The sequence below is a fragment of the Scyliorhinus torazame genome, chromosome 5 (genome assembly GCF_047496885.1).
Source record: "Scyliorhinus torazame isolate Kashiwa2021f chromosome 5, sScyTor2.1, whole genome shotgun sequence".
Taxonomy (NCBI): domain Eukaryota; kingdom Metazoa; phylum Chordata; class Chondrichthyes; order Carcharhiniformes; family Scyliorhinidae; genus Scyliorhinus; species Scyliorhinus torazame.
In genome coordinates, this window is record NC_092711.1 from 179,561,423 (window position 1) to 179,579,475 (window position 18,053).

The 18,053-nt window shown below is 49.2% G+C and overlaps 1 protein-coding gene across 1 annotated transcript; it reads left to right on the forward strand.

Annotated features, from left to right (window-relative positions):
• The first annotated feature begins 12,484 nt into the window (after positions 1-12,484).
• On the forward strand, positions 12,485-16,973 carry LOC140422508 (uncharacterized). Its single transcript, XM_072507516.1, has 2 exons — positions 12,485-12,882; positions 13,287-16,973. The coding sequence occupies exon 2, from the start codon at positions 13,623-13,625 to the stop codon at positions 15,603-15,605; it is 1,983 nt and encodes a 660-aa protein (XP_072363617.1). The 5' UTR covers positions 12,485-12,882; positions 13,287-13,622; the 3' UTR covers positions 15,606-16,973.
• The last annotated feature ends 1,080 nt before the right edge of the window (positions 16,974-18,053 follow it).

Genomic DNA, 18,053 nt, shown 5'->3' on the forward strand with positions numbered 1-18,053 from the left:
GACAGGATCTACTCCCATTTGGAAGCAAATGGACGTATTAGTGAGGCGCAGCATGGTTTTGTGAAGGGGAGGTCGTGTCTCACTAACTTGATCGAGTTTTTCGAGGAGGTCACAAAGATGATTGATGCAGGTAGGGCAGTGGATGTTTTCTATATGGACTTCAGTAAGGCCTTTGACAAGGTCTCTCATGGTAGACGAGTACAAAAGGTGAAGTCACACGGGATCAGGGGTGAGCTGGCAAGGTGGATACAGAACTGGCTAGGTCATAGAAGGCAGAGAGTAGCAATGGAAGGATGCTTTTCTAATTGGAGGGCTGTGACCAGTGGTGTTCTGCAGGGATCAGTGCTGGGACCTTTGCTGTTTGTAGTATATATAAATGATTTGGAGGAAAATGTAACTGGTCTGATTAGTAAGTTTGCAGATGACACAAAGGTTGGTGGAATTGCGGATAGCGATGAGGACTGTCAGAGGATACAGCTGGATTTAGATTGTTTGGAGACTTGGGCGGAGAGGTGGCAGATGGAGTTTAATCCGGACAAATGTGAGGTAATGCATTTTGGAAGGTCTAATGCAGGTAGGGAATATACAGTGAATGGTAGAACCCTCAAGAGTATTGAAAGTCAGAGATTTCTAGGAGTACAGGTCCACAGGTCACTGAAAGTGGCAAAACAGGTGGAGAAGGTCGTCAAGAAGGCATACGGCATGCTTGCCTTCATTGGCCGGGGCATTGAGTATAAGAATTGTCAAGTCATGTTGCAGCTGTATAGAACCTTAGTTAGGCCACACTTGGAGTATAGTGTTCAATTCTGGTCGCCACACTACCAGAAGGATGTGGAGGCTTTAGAGAGGGTGCAGAAGCGATTTACCAGAATGTTGCCTGGTATGGAGGGCATTAGCTATGAGGAGCGGTTGAATAAACTTGGTTTGTTCTCACTGGAACGACGGAGGTTGAGGGGCGACCTGATGGAGGTCTACAAAATTATGAGGGGCATAGACAGAGTGGATATTCAGAGGCTTTTCCCCAGGGTAGAGGGGTCAATTACTAGGGGGCATAGGTTTAAGGTGAGAGGGGCAAGGTTTAGAGTAGATGCCTGGAACTCGCTACCGGAGGAGGTGGTGGAAGCAGGGACGATAGTGACATTTAAGGGGCATCTTGACAAATACATGAATAGGATGGGAATAGAGGGATACGGACCCAGGGAATGTAGAAGATTGTAGTTTAGTCGGGCAGCATGGTCGGCACGGGCTTGCAGGGCCAAAGGGCCTGTTCCTGTGCTGTACATTTCTTTGTTCTTTGTTCGGGAGGGTGTCATCGAGGCCAGCAACAGCCCCTGGAGTGCCCAAGTGGTAGTCGTTAAAACTGGGGAGCAAACCGAATGGTTGTGGACTACAGCCAGACCATCAATCGGTACACGCAGCTCGACGCGTACCCACTCCCACACATATCTGATATGGTCAGATTGCACAGTACCGGGTCTTCTCAACGATTGACCTAAAATCCGCCAACCACCAGCTCCCCATCCGTAAATCCAACCGCCCATACACTGCCTTCGAGGCGGATGGTCGTCTCTACCATTTTCTTAAGGTTCCCTTTGGCGTCACTAACGGGGTCTCAGTCTTCCAAAGGGAGATGGACCGAATGGTCGACCGGTACTGTTTGCGGGCCACGTTTCCGTACCTAGACAATGTCACCATCTGCAGCCATGATCAGCAAGACCACGATGCCAACCTCGCTAAATTCCTCCACACCGCCACTCTCCTCAATCTTACTTATACTTATAACAAAGAGAAGTGTGTGTTCAGCACGACCCGCTTAGCCATCCTCAGCTATGTGGAACAGAATGGAGTTCTGGGGCCCGATCCCGACCGCATGCGCCCCCTCATGGAGCTTCCCCTCCCCCATTGCCCCAAGGCCCTCAAACGCTGCCTGGGGTTCTTTTTGTATTATGCTCAGTGGGTCCCAAACTATGCAGACAAGGCCCGCCAATCATACAGTCCACCCAGTTCCCCCTCACGGCCGAGGCACAACAGGCCTTCGCCCATATCAGAGCTGATATAGCCAAGGCAGGGATGCACGCAGTGGACGAGACACTGCCCTTTCAAGTAGAAAGCGACGCATCAGACGTCGCCCTTGCCGCCACTCTAAACCAGGTAGGCAGACCCGTGGCATTCTTTTCCCGCACCCTTCATGCCTCGGAAATTCGACACTCATCCGTCGAAAAAGAGGCCCAAGCTATCGTTGAAGCTGTGCGGCATTGGAGGCATTACCTGGTCGGCAGGAGATTCACTCTCCTCACTGACCAACGGTCGGTAGCCTTCATGTTTAACAATACATAGCGGGGCAAGATCAAAAATGATAAAATCTTGTGGTGGAGATACGAGCTCTCCACCTATAATTACGAGATTATGTATCGCCCCGGTAAACTCAACGAGCCCCCAGACGCCCTCTCCCGAGATACATATGCCAGCGCACAAGTGGACCAACTCCAGGCCCCACACGACAGCCTTTGTCATCCGGGGTCACACGACTGTACCATCTCATCAAGGCTCGCAACCTGCCCTACTCGGTCGAGGAGAAACGGACAGTCACCAGGGACTACCAGGTCTGTGCGGAGAGCAAGCCGCACTTCTACCGGCTGACAGTGCGCGCCTGATGAAGGCCTCCCGCCCATTTGAACGCCTCAGCGTTAATTTCAAAGGGCCCCTCCCATCCACCAACCAAAACACGTATATTCTCAGTGTGGTTGATGAGTACTCCAGGTTCCCCTTCGCCATCCCATGCCCCGATATGACATCCGCAACCGTCATCAAGTCCCTCAACACAATCTTCGCTCTGTTCGGTTTCCCCGCCTACATCCACAATGACAGGGGATCCTCATTCATGAGTGGTGAGCTGCGTCAGTTCCTGCTGAGCAGGGGTATCGCCTCCAGCAGGACGACCAGCTACAACCCCCGGGGAAACGGGCAAGTAGAACGGGAGAATGGGATGGTTTGGAGGGCCGTCCAGCTGGCCCTACGGTCCAGGAACCTCCCAGCCTCTCGCTGGCAGGAGGTCCTCCCTGATGCACTGCTCTCCATCCGGTCGCTACTGTGCACCGCTACGAATAACCCCATGAACGTCTTTTTACCTTCCCCAGCAAGTCCACATCCGGGGTGTCGCTCCCGACTTGGCTCGCTGCTCCAGGACCGGTCCTTCTCCATAGGCACGTCAAACTCCACAAGGCGGACTCCTTGGTGGACAGGGTTCACCTGCTCCACGCCAACCCTCAATATGCTTACGTTGAGTTCCCCGACGGCCGCCAAGATACTGTCTCACTCAGGGACCTGGCACCATCAGGTTCCACCCAAACACCCCCCCCCCCACCAATGCGTCCCCCCCCCCCACCCCTCACCACCAATATTGACCCCACCAGAGCACCCCCCCTCCCCTTTTCCGCACAAGAGGACGAAGAGGACTTCTGCACGCTCCCGGAGTTCCCCGATGACTGGCCAGCATCAGCATCACCATCGGTGCCACCTCCACCACCGCCAGCACCGACGTTGCTGCCACCGTTACGCCGGTCCCAACGAAGCTCCAAAGCACCGGACCGGCTGAATCTTTGACGGACTCCTGACCGTCAACATGGACTTTTCTTTCCCGACCACTGTACATAATTGCACTAACTGTATATAGTTTCACGTCGTTCCCGCCGGACTCATTTTGAACAGGGGGTGAATGTGGTGATCCACTGTAATGGGAGATGTAAGGTAGGACCTGCACTACAGGTTCGCCAGTAGCTCCTGCCGGCTGACTCCGCCCAGGGAGAACTGGATAAATATGCATGACCTCCAGTGCCCTGCCATTTCGCCAGCTGCAGCAGGAGGCCATGCATCTGACTGTAATAAAGCCACAGTTGTACCCAACTTTAGTCTTTGTGCAATTGATCGTGCATCAGTCTGCAGGGTAGATAGATGACTGAATGAATCCCTTCCCACACTCCCACCTGAACAGCCTCTTCCTACTGTGACCTCGCTGGTGTGTCCGCAGGGCGGATGACTGACTGAATCCCTTCTCACACTGAGAACAGGTGAACGGCCTCTCCCCAGTGTGAACTCTCTGGTGCATCTGTAGTTTGGACGACGTTCCAAAGCTCTTCCTATAATGAGAACAGCTAAATTATCCTTTCTCGGTGTGAAGGCGCTGGTGGGCTGTCAGACCAGCACATCTTTTGAATTCACTCCAACAATCAGAGCATTTTAAAGGTCTCTCATTGGTGTGAGTGACATGGTGTTTCCGTAGGTGAGATAACTTTGTGAAAGCAGAACTAGGGGGCATAGCCTCAAAATAAGGGGAAGTAGATTTAGAACTGAGCTTAGGAGGAACTTCTTCACCCAAAGGGTTGTGAATCTATGGAATTCCTTGCCCAGTGAAGCAGTAGAGGCTCCTTCATTAAATGTTTTTAAGATAAAGATAGATAGTTTTTTGAAGAATAAAGGGATTAAGGGTTATGGTGTTCGGGCCGGAAAGTGGAGCTGAGTCCACAAAAGATCAGCCATGATCTCATTGAATGGCGGAGCAGGCTCGAGGGGCCAGATGGCCGACTCCTGCTCCTAGTTCTTAACGTCATCCCACACTCGGGAGCAAGTAAAAAGCCTCTCCCCAGTTTGAACTCGCTGGTGTGCCAGTAAGGTGGATGAAACAACAAAACTCTTCCCAAACTCAGAACAAGTGAACGGCATCTCTCCAAAGAACAACAAAGAACAAAGAAATGTACCGCACAGGAACAGGCCCTTCGGCCCTCCAAGCCCGTGCCGACCATGCTGCCCGATTAAACTACAATCTTCTACACTTCCTGGGTCCGTATCCCTCTATTCCCATCCTATTCATGTATTTGTCAAGATGCCCCTTAAATGTCACTATCGTCCCTGCTTCCACCACCTCCTCCGGTAGCGAGTTCCAGGCACCCACTACCCTCTGTAAAAAAAACTTGCCTCGTACATCTACTCTAAACCTTGCCCCTCTCACCTTAAACCTATGCCCCCTAGTAATTGACCCCTCTACCCTGGGGAAAAGCCTCTGACTATCCACTCTGTCTATGCCCCTCATAATTTTGTAGACCTCTATCAGGTCGCCCCTCAACCTCCTTCGTTCCAGTGAGAACAAACTGAGTTTATTCAACCGCTCCTCATAGCTAATGCCCTCCATACCAGGCAACATTCTGGTAAATCTCTACTGCACCCTCTCTAAAGCCTCCACATCCTTCTGGTAGTGTGGCGACCAGAATTGAACACTATACTCCAAGTGTGGCCTAACTAAGGTTCTATACAGCTGCAACATGACTTGCCAATTCTTATACTCAATGCCCCGGCCAATGAAGGCAAGCATGCCGTATGCCTTCTTGACTACCTACACTGTCGCTTGTGTTTCTGCCAGGTCAGATGAATTACGGAATGCCTTCCCACACTCGGAGCAGGTGAACAGCCTCTCCCCGGTGTGATGCCTCAGCAGGTTGCGCAGTGGAGGGGGTCTCTTCCGCCTCCGCCATAGTGGAGAAGGAAAAGAGTGCCCCCCCAGGACCCCGGAGCCTGCCCGCGCCGCCTTGTCCCGCCGGTAAGAGAGGTGGTTTAATTCTCGCCGGCGGGACAGGCATTCCAGCAGCAGGACTTCGGCCCATCATGGGCCGGAGAATCGCCAGGGGGGGGCGCCAACCGGCGCGGCGCGATTCCCACCCCCGCCGAATATCCGGTGCCGGAGAATTCGGCAACCGGCGGGGGCGGGATTCATGCCAGCCCCCGGCGATTCTCCGACCCGGCGGGTGGTCGGAGAATCCGCCCATTATTTCCTCTCACATTCCCCAAAGTCTGTAGATCTGGGTCCCTCACACTCTACCTCCATTCTTATTCACCCAATATACACCCAATTGTACAGCTAAAAATGTGTAATGCATAGAATTTACAATGCAGAAGGAAGCCATTCGACCCATCGAGCCTGCACCATCCCTTGGAAAGAGCACCCCATTTAAGCCCGTAACTCCGCCCCATACCCATAACCCAGCAACCCCACCCAACCTCTTTGGACACTAAGAGCAATTTATCATGGCCAATCCACCTAACCCGCACATCTTTGGACTGTGGGAGGAAACCGGAGATCCCGGAGGAAACGCACGCACACACGGGGAGAACCTGCAGACTCCGCACAGACAGTGACCCAAGCCGGGAATCGAACCTGGGACCCTGGAGCTGTGAAGCGACAATGCTAACCACTGTGCCGCCAAATGTACAGTACTCCATTACACGATTTAGAGACACATGGGCCTGGGAGGGAAAACTTCTGGCAGTGATTGGTCTTAACCTGGAATTCACATGATTGCGAGGTGGTAGAACTGGAGACACTCATTTTTTCAAAATGAAATTGGATGGACACTTGAAGGAGATATACTTGTCGGGAAACGGGGGCATTTAGGGGGAAACGGGGGCATCTAGGGGGAGAATGGGACTCACTGAATTGTTCTCAAGAGAGTCAGCATGACTTGAGTTACTGAATATCTAGAATCTTATTGAGCCTTACTTCTGTTGTGGGCAAAATCTTGGAAAGGTTTAGAAGAGATAGGATGTATAATCATCTGGAAAGGAATAATTTGATTAGAGATATTCAACACGGTTTTGTGAAGGGTAGGTCGTGCCTCACAAACCTTATTGAGTTCTTTGAGAAGGTGACCAAACAGGTGGATGAGGGTAAAGCAGTTGATGTGGTGTAAATGGATTTCAGTAAAGCGTTTGATAAGGTTCCCCACGGTAGGCTACTGCAGAAAATACTGAGGCATGGGATTCAGGGTGATTTAGCAGTTTGGATCAGAAATTGGCTACCTGGAAGAAGACAAAGGGTGGTGGTTGATGGGAAATGTTCAGACTGGAGTCCAGTTACTAGTGGAGTACCACAAGGATCTGTTTTGGGGCCACTGCTGTTTGTCATTTTTATAAATGACCTGGAGGAGAGCGTAGAAGGATGGTGAGTAAATTTGCAGATGACACTAAAGTCGGTGGAGTTGTGGACAGTGCGGAAGGATGTTATAAGTTACAGAGAGACATAGATAAGCTGCAGCACTGGGCTGAGAGGTGGCAAATGGAGTTTAATGCAGAAAAGTGTGAGGTGATTAATTTTGGAAGGAATAACAGGAAGACTGAGTACTGGGCTAATGGTATGATTCTTGGCAGTGTGGATGAGCAGAGAGGTCTCGGTGTCCATGTACATAGATCCCTGAAAGTTGCCACCCAGGTTGAGAGGGTTGTTAAGAAGGCGTACAGTGTGTTAGCTTTTATTGGTAGAGGGATTGAATTTCGGAGCCACAATGTCATGTTACAGCTGTACAAAACTCTGGTGCGGCCGCATTTGGAGTATTGCGTGCAATTCTGGTCGCCGCATTATAGGAAGGATGTGGAAGCATCGGAAAGAGTGCAGGGGAGATTTACCAGAATGTTGCCTGGTATGGAGGGAAGATCATATGAGGAAAGGCTGAGGGACCTGAGGCTGTTTTCGTTAGAGAGAAGAAGGTTAAGAGGTGACTTAATTGAGGCATGCAAGATGATCAGAGGATTGGATAAGGTGGACAGTGAGAGCCTTTTTCCTCGGATGGTGATGTCTAGCTCGAGGGGACATAGCTTTAAATTGAGGGGAGATAGATATAAGAGAGATATCAGAGGTAGGTTCTTTACTCAGAGAGTAGTAAGGGCATGGAATGCCCTGCCTGCAACAGTAGTGGACTCGCCAACACTAAGGGCATTCAAATGGTCATTGGATAGACATATGGACGATAAGGGAATAGTGTAGATGGGCTTTAGAGTGGTTTCACAGGTTGGCGCAACATCGAGGGCCGAAGGGCCTGTACTGCGCTGTAATGTTCTATGTTATAGGTTCATAAAATTCCAGCAGAAAGAGTCTGCACCGATCCTCTAAAAGAGAACGCCCCCACCCTAACCCTGGAACCCAACCTATCCTGCTGGACACCAAGGAGCAATTTATCATGGCCAATCCACCTAACCTGCACGTCTTTGGACTGTGGGATGAAACCGGAGCACCCGGAGGAAAAAATTCCTTCTGTGCTGTAACGATTCTGTGACTGGAGATATATACTGTAGCCGCAATACTATATTACAAAACTAGAATAATAATAAATGTATTTTATTACCAAACCATAAATAATATATCTAATATGTACCATATAATTAACACAGTAGTGAGAAAGTATATGAGCTCTGAAAATGTGGAGTCTGTATGGGTAGAGTTGAGAAATACCAAAAGTCAAAAAACATTAGTGGGTGTCATATATAGACTTCCATTTTGGAAGGACAAATATGAATGCGGAATACAGGGTTAACGGTAGGGTTCTTGGCAATGTGGAGGAGCAGAGAGATCTTGGGGTCTATGTTCATAGATCTTTGAAAGGTGCCACTCAAGCGGATAGAGCTGTGAAGAAGGCCTATGGTGGGCGAGCGTTCATTAGCAGAGGGATTGAATTTAAGAGCCGTGAGGTGATGATGCAGCTGTACAAAACCTTGGTAAGGCCACATTTGGAGTACTGTGTACAGTTCTGGTCGCCTCATTTTAGGAAGGATGTGGAAGCTGTGGAATAGGTGCAAAAGAGATTTACCAGGATGTTGCCTGGAATGGAGAGTAGGTCTTACGAGGAAAGGTTGAGGGTACCAGGCCTTTTCTCATTAGAACGGAGAAGGATGAGGGGAGACTTGATAGAGGCTTACAAGATGATCAGGGGAATAGATAGAGTCAGAGACTTTTTTCCCGGGTAGAACAAACCATTACAAGGGACATAAATTTAAGGTGAATGGTGGAAGATATAGGGGGGGATGTCAGAGGTAGGTTCTTTACCCAGAGAGTGGTGGGGGTATGGAATGCACTGCCTGTGGAAGTAGTTGAGTCGGAAACATTAGGGACCTTCAAGCGGCTATTGGATAGGTACATGGATTACGGTAGAATGATGGGGTGTAGATTAATTTGTTCTTAATCTAGGACAAAAGTTCGACACAACATTGTGGGCTGAAGGGCCTGTTCTGTGCTATATTTTCTATGTTCTATGGTGATGTTGGGAATGGCATTAAACACGAAATTAGAGATGTATGTAATAAGCAAATCAAATTAGCCACAATGTTGTCGAGGAGGAATTCCTGGAGTGTATACGGGATGGTTTTCTTGACCAATATGTGGAGGAACCAACTAGAGAGCAGGCCATCTTAGACTGGGTACTGTGTAATGTGAAGGGAATCATTGCCAATCTGGCTGTACAAGACCCCTTGGGGATGAGTGACCAAAACATGATAGAATTTTTTATTAAGATGGAGAGTGAAGTAGTTGATTCGGAGACTAGGGTGCTGAATCTTATTAAAGGAAACTATGAAGATATGGCCTTGATAGATTGGGGAGAGTTACTTAAAGGGATGACAGTGGGATAGGCAATGGCAAACATTCAAGGAACGCATGGGGGAACTGCAGCAACTGTTCATTCCTGTCTGGCACAAAAGTAAAATGGGTAAGAGGGTGAATTCATGGCTTACAAAGGAAATTAGAAATAGTACCGATCCAAGGAAGAAGCATACAGATTGGCCAAGGAAAATAATAGGTCTGAGGATTGGGAGCAGTTTAGAATTCAGCAAAGAAGGACAAAGGGATTGACTTATAAGGGAAAAGTACAGTACGAAAGTAAGCTTGCAGGGAACATAAAGGCTGACACTAAGAGTTTCTATAGATATGTAAAGAGAAAGAGAATGGTAAAGAAAAATGGAGGTTCCCGACAGACAGGAACAGGGGAATGCATAATAAGGGACAAAAAACGGCTGAGCAATTGAGTACATACTTTGGTTCTGTCTTCACAAAAGAGGTCACAAATCAGATACGAGAAATGTTGGAGAATAAAAGGTTTAGTGAGAGGGAAAAACTGAGGGAGGTCAATATTAGTAGAGAAATGGTGCTGGGAAAACTGATGCGATTGGAGTTAAATTAAATTAAATTGGAGTTAAATTAAATTAAATCCCCAGGGCCTGAGAATCTCCATCCCAGAATGCTTAGGGAGGTATCTCTGGAAATAGTGGATGCATTGGTGGTCATCTTCCGGGATTCTATAGACTCTGGAACAGTTCCTGCAGATGGAGGGTAGCTCATGTCACTCCAATATTCAAAAAAGGGAGGTAGAGAGAAAGCAGGGAATCATAGACCAGTAAGCCGAACATCAGTAGTGGGGAAAATTCTTGAATCCATTAACAAGGACTTTATCGCGGAACATTTAGAAAGCAGTGGCAGGATTAGTCAGAGTCAACATGGATTTATGAAGGGAAAATCATGCTTGACAAATCTGTTGGAATTCTTTGAAGATGTAGCCAGTATAGTTAACAAATGGGAACCAGTCGATGTGGTATATTTGGATTTTCAGAAGGCGTTTGACAAATTCCCACATAAGGGATTATTGTGCAATTGAATACATACTTTGGTTCTGTCTGCACAAAAGAGGACACAAAACAGATATGAGAAATGTTGGAGAATGAAAGGTTTAGTGAGAGGGAAGAACTGAGGGATTGGGGGAAGTGTATTGAGGTGGATAGAAAACTGGTTGGCAGAGGGGAAACAAAGAGTAGGAATTAATGGGTCCTTTTCAAATTGGCAGGCAGTAACTAGTGGGGTACCACAGGGATCAGTGCTTGGACCCCAGCTATTCACAATATATATTAATGATTTGGATGAGGGAACAAAATGTAACATCTCAAAGTTTGCAGATGATACCAAGTTGGGTGGGAGTGTGAACTGTGACGAGGATGCAGGAATCCTAAAGCATGATCTGGACAAGGTTGGGCGAGTGGGCAAATCAATGGCAGATGCAGTATAATTTGGATAAGTGTGAGGTTATTCACTTTGGAAGCAAAAACAGGAAGACAGATTACTACCTGAATGGTTGTAAATTGGGAGAGGGAATGTGCAGCAGGACCTGGGTGTTCTTGTGCACCAGTCGCTGAAGGTAAGCATGCAGGTGCAGCAGGCGGTAAAGAAGGCTAATGATATGTTGGCCTTCATTGAGCGAGGTGTCGAGTGGCGAAGCAGACTTTTATTGCTGCAATTATACAGGACCTTGGTGCGCCACACCTGGAATATTGTGTGCAGTTTGATCTCTTTTCTGAGGAAGGATGTCCTTGTTCTCGAGGGAGTGCAGCCAAGATTTACCAGACTGATTCCACAGATGGCGGGACTATCATATGAGGAGAGATTGACTAGTTTAGGATTGTTCTCGCTGGAGTTCAGAAGAATGAGGGAAGATTTCATCGAGACTTATAAAATTCTAACAGGACTAGGCAGGGTAGATGCAGAGAAGATGTTCCCAATGATGGGTGTGTCCAGAACCTGGGGCGAAATTCTCCTACCCGCCCCGCCACATTTCTGCGCCGACCGGCCGGCGGGAGTCTCTGTAACACCGGCCGGTCAATGGGGTTTCCCATTGTGGGGCAGCCCCACGCCGTCGGGAAACCCCCGGGCGCCGGCAAAACGGAGACTCCCGCCGGCGGAGAATGACGCCCCAGGGGTCACAGTCTGAGGATTCAGGGTAAACCATTTCGGACAGAGATGAGGTATTTCCTCACCCAAAGAGTGGTGAGCCTGTGGAATTCATTACCACAGGAAGTAGTTGATGCTATAACTGTATTCAAGAGGCGGCTGGATATGGCACTTGGGGAGAATGGGATCAAAGGCTATGGGGAGAAAGCAGGATGAGGCTATTGAGTTGGATGATCAGCCATGATCGTGATAAATGGCGGAGCAGGCTTGAAGGGCCAAAAGGCTCTTATCTTCTCCATATCTATGTAACTAGACATATCTCTGTCTGATATTAATTTACTGTCCCTTAAATGTCAGCCATCTCCTGGGGAAAGCAGCCCTTTAATTGTGAACATTGGGAAAGAGACCATCCTTTAGCCAAATAAATGTGTCAAGCTGAGGGAGCAAAGGATGTCAATGTCTTTAAGAGAGAGAGAGAGACCTGGGCCAAGCTTTCCAGAGTCTGCACCCTCCCTGGATTCACTTCCTTTCCCTTCAAGTGCAGGTCAGAAAGAGAAAAGAAATAGCAAGGAGGGGAAAAGAAAATGTTTTACGCACAAATGTTGGAGACAGGAGGAAAGTTCAATCTCTGTGAAGCTCAATCTTCATTCCCACAAAGCCCGGGTTCTGATTGACTGGAGGACCAGAGTCCTTCCGGTCCTCCAACTCTTCCCGTTGGACAACACCTCAGCCTGAAGGTCAGGGGGCGGGCTCTCCCCCGCACATGCCCAGCTTCCTCTCTCTCTCTCTCTCCCTTGCGCGTGCGCAGGCTCGGGGGTTTTGGGGAGGGGGGAGGGAGATCACCGAGCGGCTTCTGGCTCTGGCCGGAGCCGTCAGCCGGTTGCCTGGAAACCTTATCTCGAGGAGCTGGAGGGCGAGGGAGAACAATGGACGGGGGGGGGGGGGGGGCGGGGTTCCTGTGTCCGCTCGCCGGACCTGCGTACTACAAACCGGAGAGCTCAGCATTTGTAGCATTCCTATTGGGCAGTTCAGGTCGGGCTTCATTGTGACGTCACAGTGACGCAAAGGGGCGTTCCGCAATATCACTGGTTGCAGATGCGAAAGACTGCGGATTGGACAGCGGCTCAGCGCGCGTCCGGAGGTGTAGGCCCCGCCTAGCCACACGTGGGCTCGGAGTGTGACTCCTAATTGGCTACATGCCGGAGATTGACTTGCGTGAACTCCTGGAGGACCGTCAGGGCGCTGGTCCTCCAACGAATCAGAACTTGTGCTTTGTGGTAATGGCGACAGTGAACTTCTACTTTTGTGTGAATGAAGATTGAATTTCACATAACTTCCTCCTGTTTTCAACATCTGTGAGTAAAATACTTTTATTTACTCCCCCTTTCCATTTTGGCCTTCAATTGGTGACTTGCAGCAACTGAAGGGAAAGTAAATGAATCCAGTCTCTATATTACACATATTTCAGCCCAGTAATATGGATATCTATCTATCTGGCAGCCTGCATGAAGATTTGCAGGTCTCTGTGTCCAGGACAGGAAGCAGTGAGCATGGATCTGTCAATCAGCCTGAATCAGCACCTTCAGGAGAATTGGGAGGGTGAATATTAGATACAGCAGAGTGAGACTGGAGGGAGAGTGTGTGGGACGGAGATTTGGGGGAATGAGAGAGGAAAGAATGTTCCATAGAAACTAGAATTGTCTGATCTGAATTTCTATCCTGTACTGACAGTGATAACTCTTGTAAATTCCTTTTACAGGGATTTTGAAGGAGAGGATTTGAGAACTGAAATCTCAAACCAAACGTCACATCAAAATCTGATAGAATCATTCAGTTTATCAAAACCTACATGATCATCGGTCTTTACATCTAGAATGAAAAACGTTAGCTGCCCTGTCTGCTTCAGAAGACTTTAAACATCAGGGTCAATGGAAAAGCACTGAGTCACGCAATCGAGTGGAAATGTTCCAGTGTTCTGACTGTGGAATGATCTTTAAGTAGTTACCCAGCCTGAAAAAAATCACAGCGGGGGACAAAACATAAATTTGTTGTGTGTGTGGACGAGGCTTTAATTGATCGCAGTCCGGGGAGAATTATGGATACCCACACCATGGAGGAACCATGCAAATGTGGGGACTGTGGCAAAGGCTTCCAGAACCAAGCTGCGCTGGAAACTCACCAACAAAGTCACATTGGGGAGAAGCCATTCATTTGCTCCGAGTGTGGGAAGGGATTCAGCCATTCATCCCACCTCGGAGCACACCAGGTCGTTCACAGCAGGGAGAGACCATTCACCTGCTCTGAGTGTGGGAAGGGATTCACTCATTCATCTCATTTAGTGGCACATCAGCGGGTTCACACCAGGGAGAGACCATTCACCTGCTTGGAATGTGGGAAGGGATTCACTCACTCATCTGACCTTATGGCACACCAGGTAGTTCATACTAGGGAGCGGCCGCTCACCTGCTCTCAGTGTGGGAAGGGATTCACTCACTCATCTGACCTTATGGCACACCAGGTAGTCCATACTGGGGAGCAGCCATTCACTTGCTCTGAGTGTGGGAAAGGATTCACTCAGTCATCCGACCTCGAAGCACACCAGGCAGGTCACATCAGGGAGAGGCCATTCAGCTGCTCCGAGTGTGGGAAGAGATTTACTCAGTCATCTGATCTCCTAGCACACCAGGCAGGTCACAACAGGGAGAGGCCATTCGCCTGTTCTGAATGTGGGAAAGGATTCACTCAGTCATCTGACCTCGAAGCACATCAGGCAGGTCACATCAGGGAGAGGCCATTCAGCTGCTCCGAGTGTGGGAAGAGATTTACTCAGTCTTCCGACCTCATAGCACACCAGGCAGGTCACAGCAGGGAGAGGCCATTCACCTGCTCCGAGTGTGGGAAGGGATTCATGCAATCCCCTGACCTCGTAGCTCATCAGGAGGTTCACAGCAGGGAGAGGCCATTCACCTGCCCTGAGTGTGGGAAGGGATTCACTCAGTCATCCGATCTCGTAGCTCACCAGCAGGTTCACAGCAAGGAAAGACCATTCACCTGCCCTGAGTGTGGGAAGGGATTCACCCAGTCAGCCCACCTGGTTACACACCAGCAGGTTCACACTAGGGAGAGGCCATTCACCTGCTCCGAATGTGGGAAGGGATTCACCCAGTCAGCCCACCTGGTTACACACCAGCAGGTTCACACAAGGGAGAGGCCATTCACCTGCTCCGAATGTGGGAAGGGATTCACCCAGTCAGCCCACCTAGTTACACACCAGCTAATTCACACCGGGGAGAGGCCATTCATCTGCTTGGAATGTGGGAAAGGATTTAAGCAGTCATCTCACCTTGCAGCACACCAGCTCGTTCACACCAGGGAGAGGCCATTCACCTGTTCTGAGTGTGGGAAGCGATTTACCCTTTCATCCCACTTGGTGACACACCAGCTAGTTCACAGCAAGGAGCGGCCATTCACCTGCTCTGAATGTGGGAAGGGATTTAAGCAGTCACCCCACCTCGTAGCACACCAGCTAGTTCACACCAGGGAGAGGCCATTCACCTGCTCTGAGTGTGGGAAGCGGTTCGCTCAATCTTTGCACCTCGTGACACACCAGGTAGTTCACAACAGGGAGAGGCCGTTCACCTGCTCCGAGTGTGGGAAGAGATTCACTCACTCATCTCATCTAATGGCACACCAGATAGTTCACACCAGTGAGAGGCTGTTTACCTGTTCCGAGTGTGGGAAGGGGTTCACTCAGTCATTCTACCTGCTGATGCACCAACGCGTTCACACTGGGAAATTCTACCCACCAGTTCTGAGTGTGGCAAACGAGTCCCTCAATCGTCCCATCTGCAGAAACCCCAGCGATTTTGCACTGGTGAGAGGCCATTCATTTGCTCCATGTGTGGGGATGGATTCACTCCTACATTTGCTCTTTCATCCCACCTGCAGGTACACTGGTGAGTTGACACCGGGGAGTGGCTATTCACCTGCTTTGGGTGTGGGAAGGGATTCACGTAGTCTCCAAACTCCTGACAAACCGGCAAGTTCACAGCAGGGAGAGTCCATTCATCTCCTTTGAGAGTGGGAAAGGATTCGTTCGGTTGTTCAACCTGTGACACCGGTGAGTTCACCCTGGCGGGAGTCCGTTAACCTGCTCATTGTGTGGGAAAGGATTCGCTCAGTGTTGGAGTGAGCCCAAGTCGGATGCCCCTGCAATATATATACATATATAACTATATGCATATTATTTTCTATGTATCCACTAGTAATGTATGATCCTAGCTAAAATGAAGTATAATGGTTTAGCTAACAAGTTGACGACTATGTGATGTACGAATTAAGCAATGTCATAAACCAAGCATGAGCTGTTGATCTTCTCGGACTTGACATAGAATTTACAGTGCAGTAGGAAGCCATTCGGCCCATTGAGTCTGCACCGGCTCTTGGAAAGAGCACCCTACCCAAGGTCCACACCTCCACCCTATCCCCATAACCCAGTAACCCCACCCAACACTAAGGGCAATTTTGGACACTAAGGGCAATTTAGCATGGCCAATCCACCTAACCTGCACATCTTTGGACTGTGGGAGGAAACCGGAGCACCCGGAGGAAACCCACGCACACACTGGGAGGATGTGCAGACTCCGCACAGACAGTAACCCAAGTCGGAATCGAACCTGGGACCCTGGAGCTGTGAAGCAATTGTGCTATCCACAATGCTACCGTGCTGCCCATGAGACTCTTTGTCTCATCCCTCATACCATTATCTTGTTCTTTGATAGAACATTAAAAGGTCGGAGGAGACTCATCCATTCCTTATCTTGTCTTATTCATACCGCCCTGGGTTATGACGAGTTAGCCTTATCAGAATTTACAGAGGTCAGGCATTTTGGAATAGCTTGACCTTCTCTGATCTTATTCATGCTTTAGGTCAGCTTTTCTTACATTGTACCGAATAGTTGACCAGTTTTCCCATCATGCCATTACTCAATTCGTACAAGATCGCAACTACATTCTGTAAGCAGGCCAGTTACAGAGAACAGCTCACTCAGTGGGGCCTCCCTTATCAGCCGCCGCCCATAGGAAGCTGTCCCTGAGTAATGCTGACTGTGCTACCAGGCATAAACGAGATTGTGTTGAGCAAGGTTTGAGTTTGTGACGACTCGAGGACGATTGATGAGGGGTCTGGAAAACCTCATGAGGGTGCCGTTTATCTATTCATGAACTGATCATGCAGCCCCATCGTGCCTAGTGCTTAATTTCATTGGATCTATAAGTAATGTATGTAATCTATAATCGTTAGGATTGGATTGTGTCCGGCCGGGATGGGCTGAGTAACTGTATAAATATTGATGATTTTCTTTGTTCAGTGGGAAGCGCATGGTGAGCCCAGTGACTCGCTCCCCGCCGGTGTTAAATCAATAAACTGTTTGACATTTGGAGCAAACCCGAGTGTCGAGTCATTCATTCGGACACATCAGCGCTAACACTCCGTGATGCAATCTGTGGCCACAACAACGTGTTCACACCAGGGCGAGGCCATTCGCCTGATCGAAGTACGGGAACGGTATCCATCAATGATGGGCTACCGTGGGCAGCACGGTAGCCTTGTGGATAGCACAATTGCTTCACAGCTCCAGGGTTCCAGGTTCGATTCCGGCTTGGCTCACTGTCTGTGCGGAGTCTGCACATCCTCCCCGTGTGTGCGTGGGTTTCCTCCGGGTGCTCCGGTTTCCTCCCACAGTCCAAAGATGTGCAGGTTAGGTGGATTGGCCATGATAAATTGCCCTTAGTGTCCAAAATTGCCCTTCGTGTTGGGTGGGGTTACTGGGCGATGGGGTGGAGGTGTGGACCTTTGGTAGGGTGCTCTTTTCAAGAGCCGGTGCAGACTCGATGGGCCGAATGGCCTCCTTCTGCACTGTAAATTCTATGATAATCATCCATCCTGTAGACCGGCAGGTTCACACCAATAAGAGACCTTGGATGCTGTTGACTGTCAGTGTTAACTCGATGAATTGAAGTTTAAATATATACAGGTGGGGGGACTGATTTGATAGTTCCTTGAGCACATATAAAGAGACACAACTTTTGTGCTCTTGGGCACCGTGGGGAATGGGTAGATCATCACCCCCAGGAATGACATTTTGGCTTAGTTTGGTCGGTCTCCTCTGATATTTTGTTTTAGTTACAGGGCCCCACCAGGGGCTGGCAGCCCTCCTAAATTGTTTTAATCAACAAGAATATAACGAGACACTTATTGACACAGACTGGAGTGGGGTCAGGAGGTATATACCTGTAATGTTTCACTCTGAATAAATCTGCACCAAGTAAAAATTGGTTGTCTCTTCATTCACCATAAGGCGCTCAGGATTATAACATGGTAACAGAGAATGCTTGTCTAATGGTGAAAGTTGGACAATTTAGGGCAGCACGGTAGCACAGTAGGTAGCACTGTGGCTTCACAGCGCCAAGGTCCCAGGTTCGATTCCCCGCTGGGTCACTGTGTGGAGTTTGCACGTTCTCCCCG

Coding starts and splice junctions, on each gene's coding strand:
- LOC140422508 (XM_072507516.1), top strand. CDS start 13,623: ATGGATACCCACACCATGGAGGAACCATGCAAATGTGGGGACTGTGGC.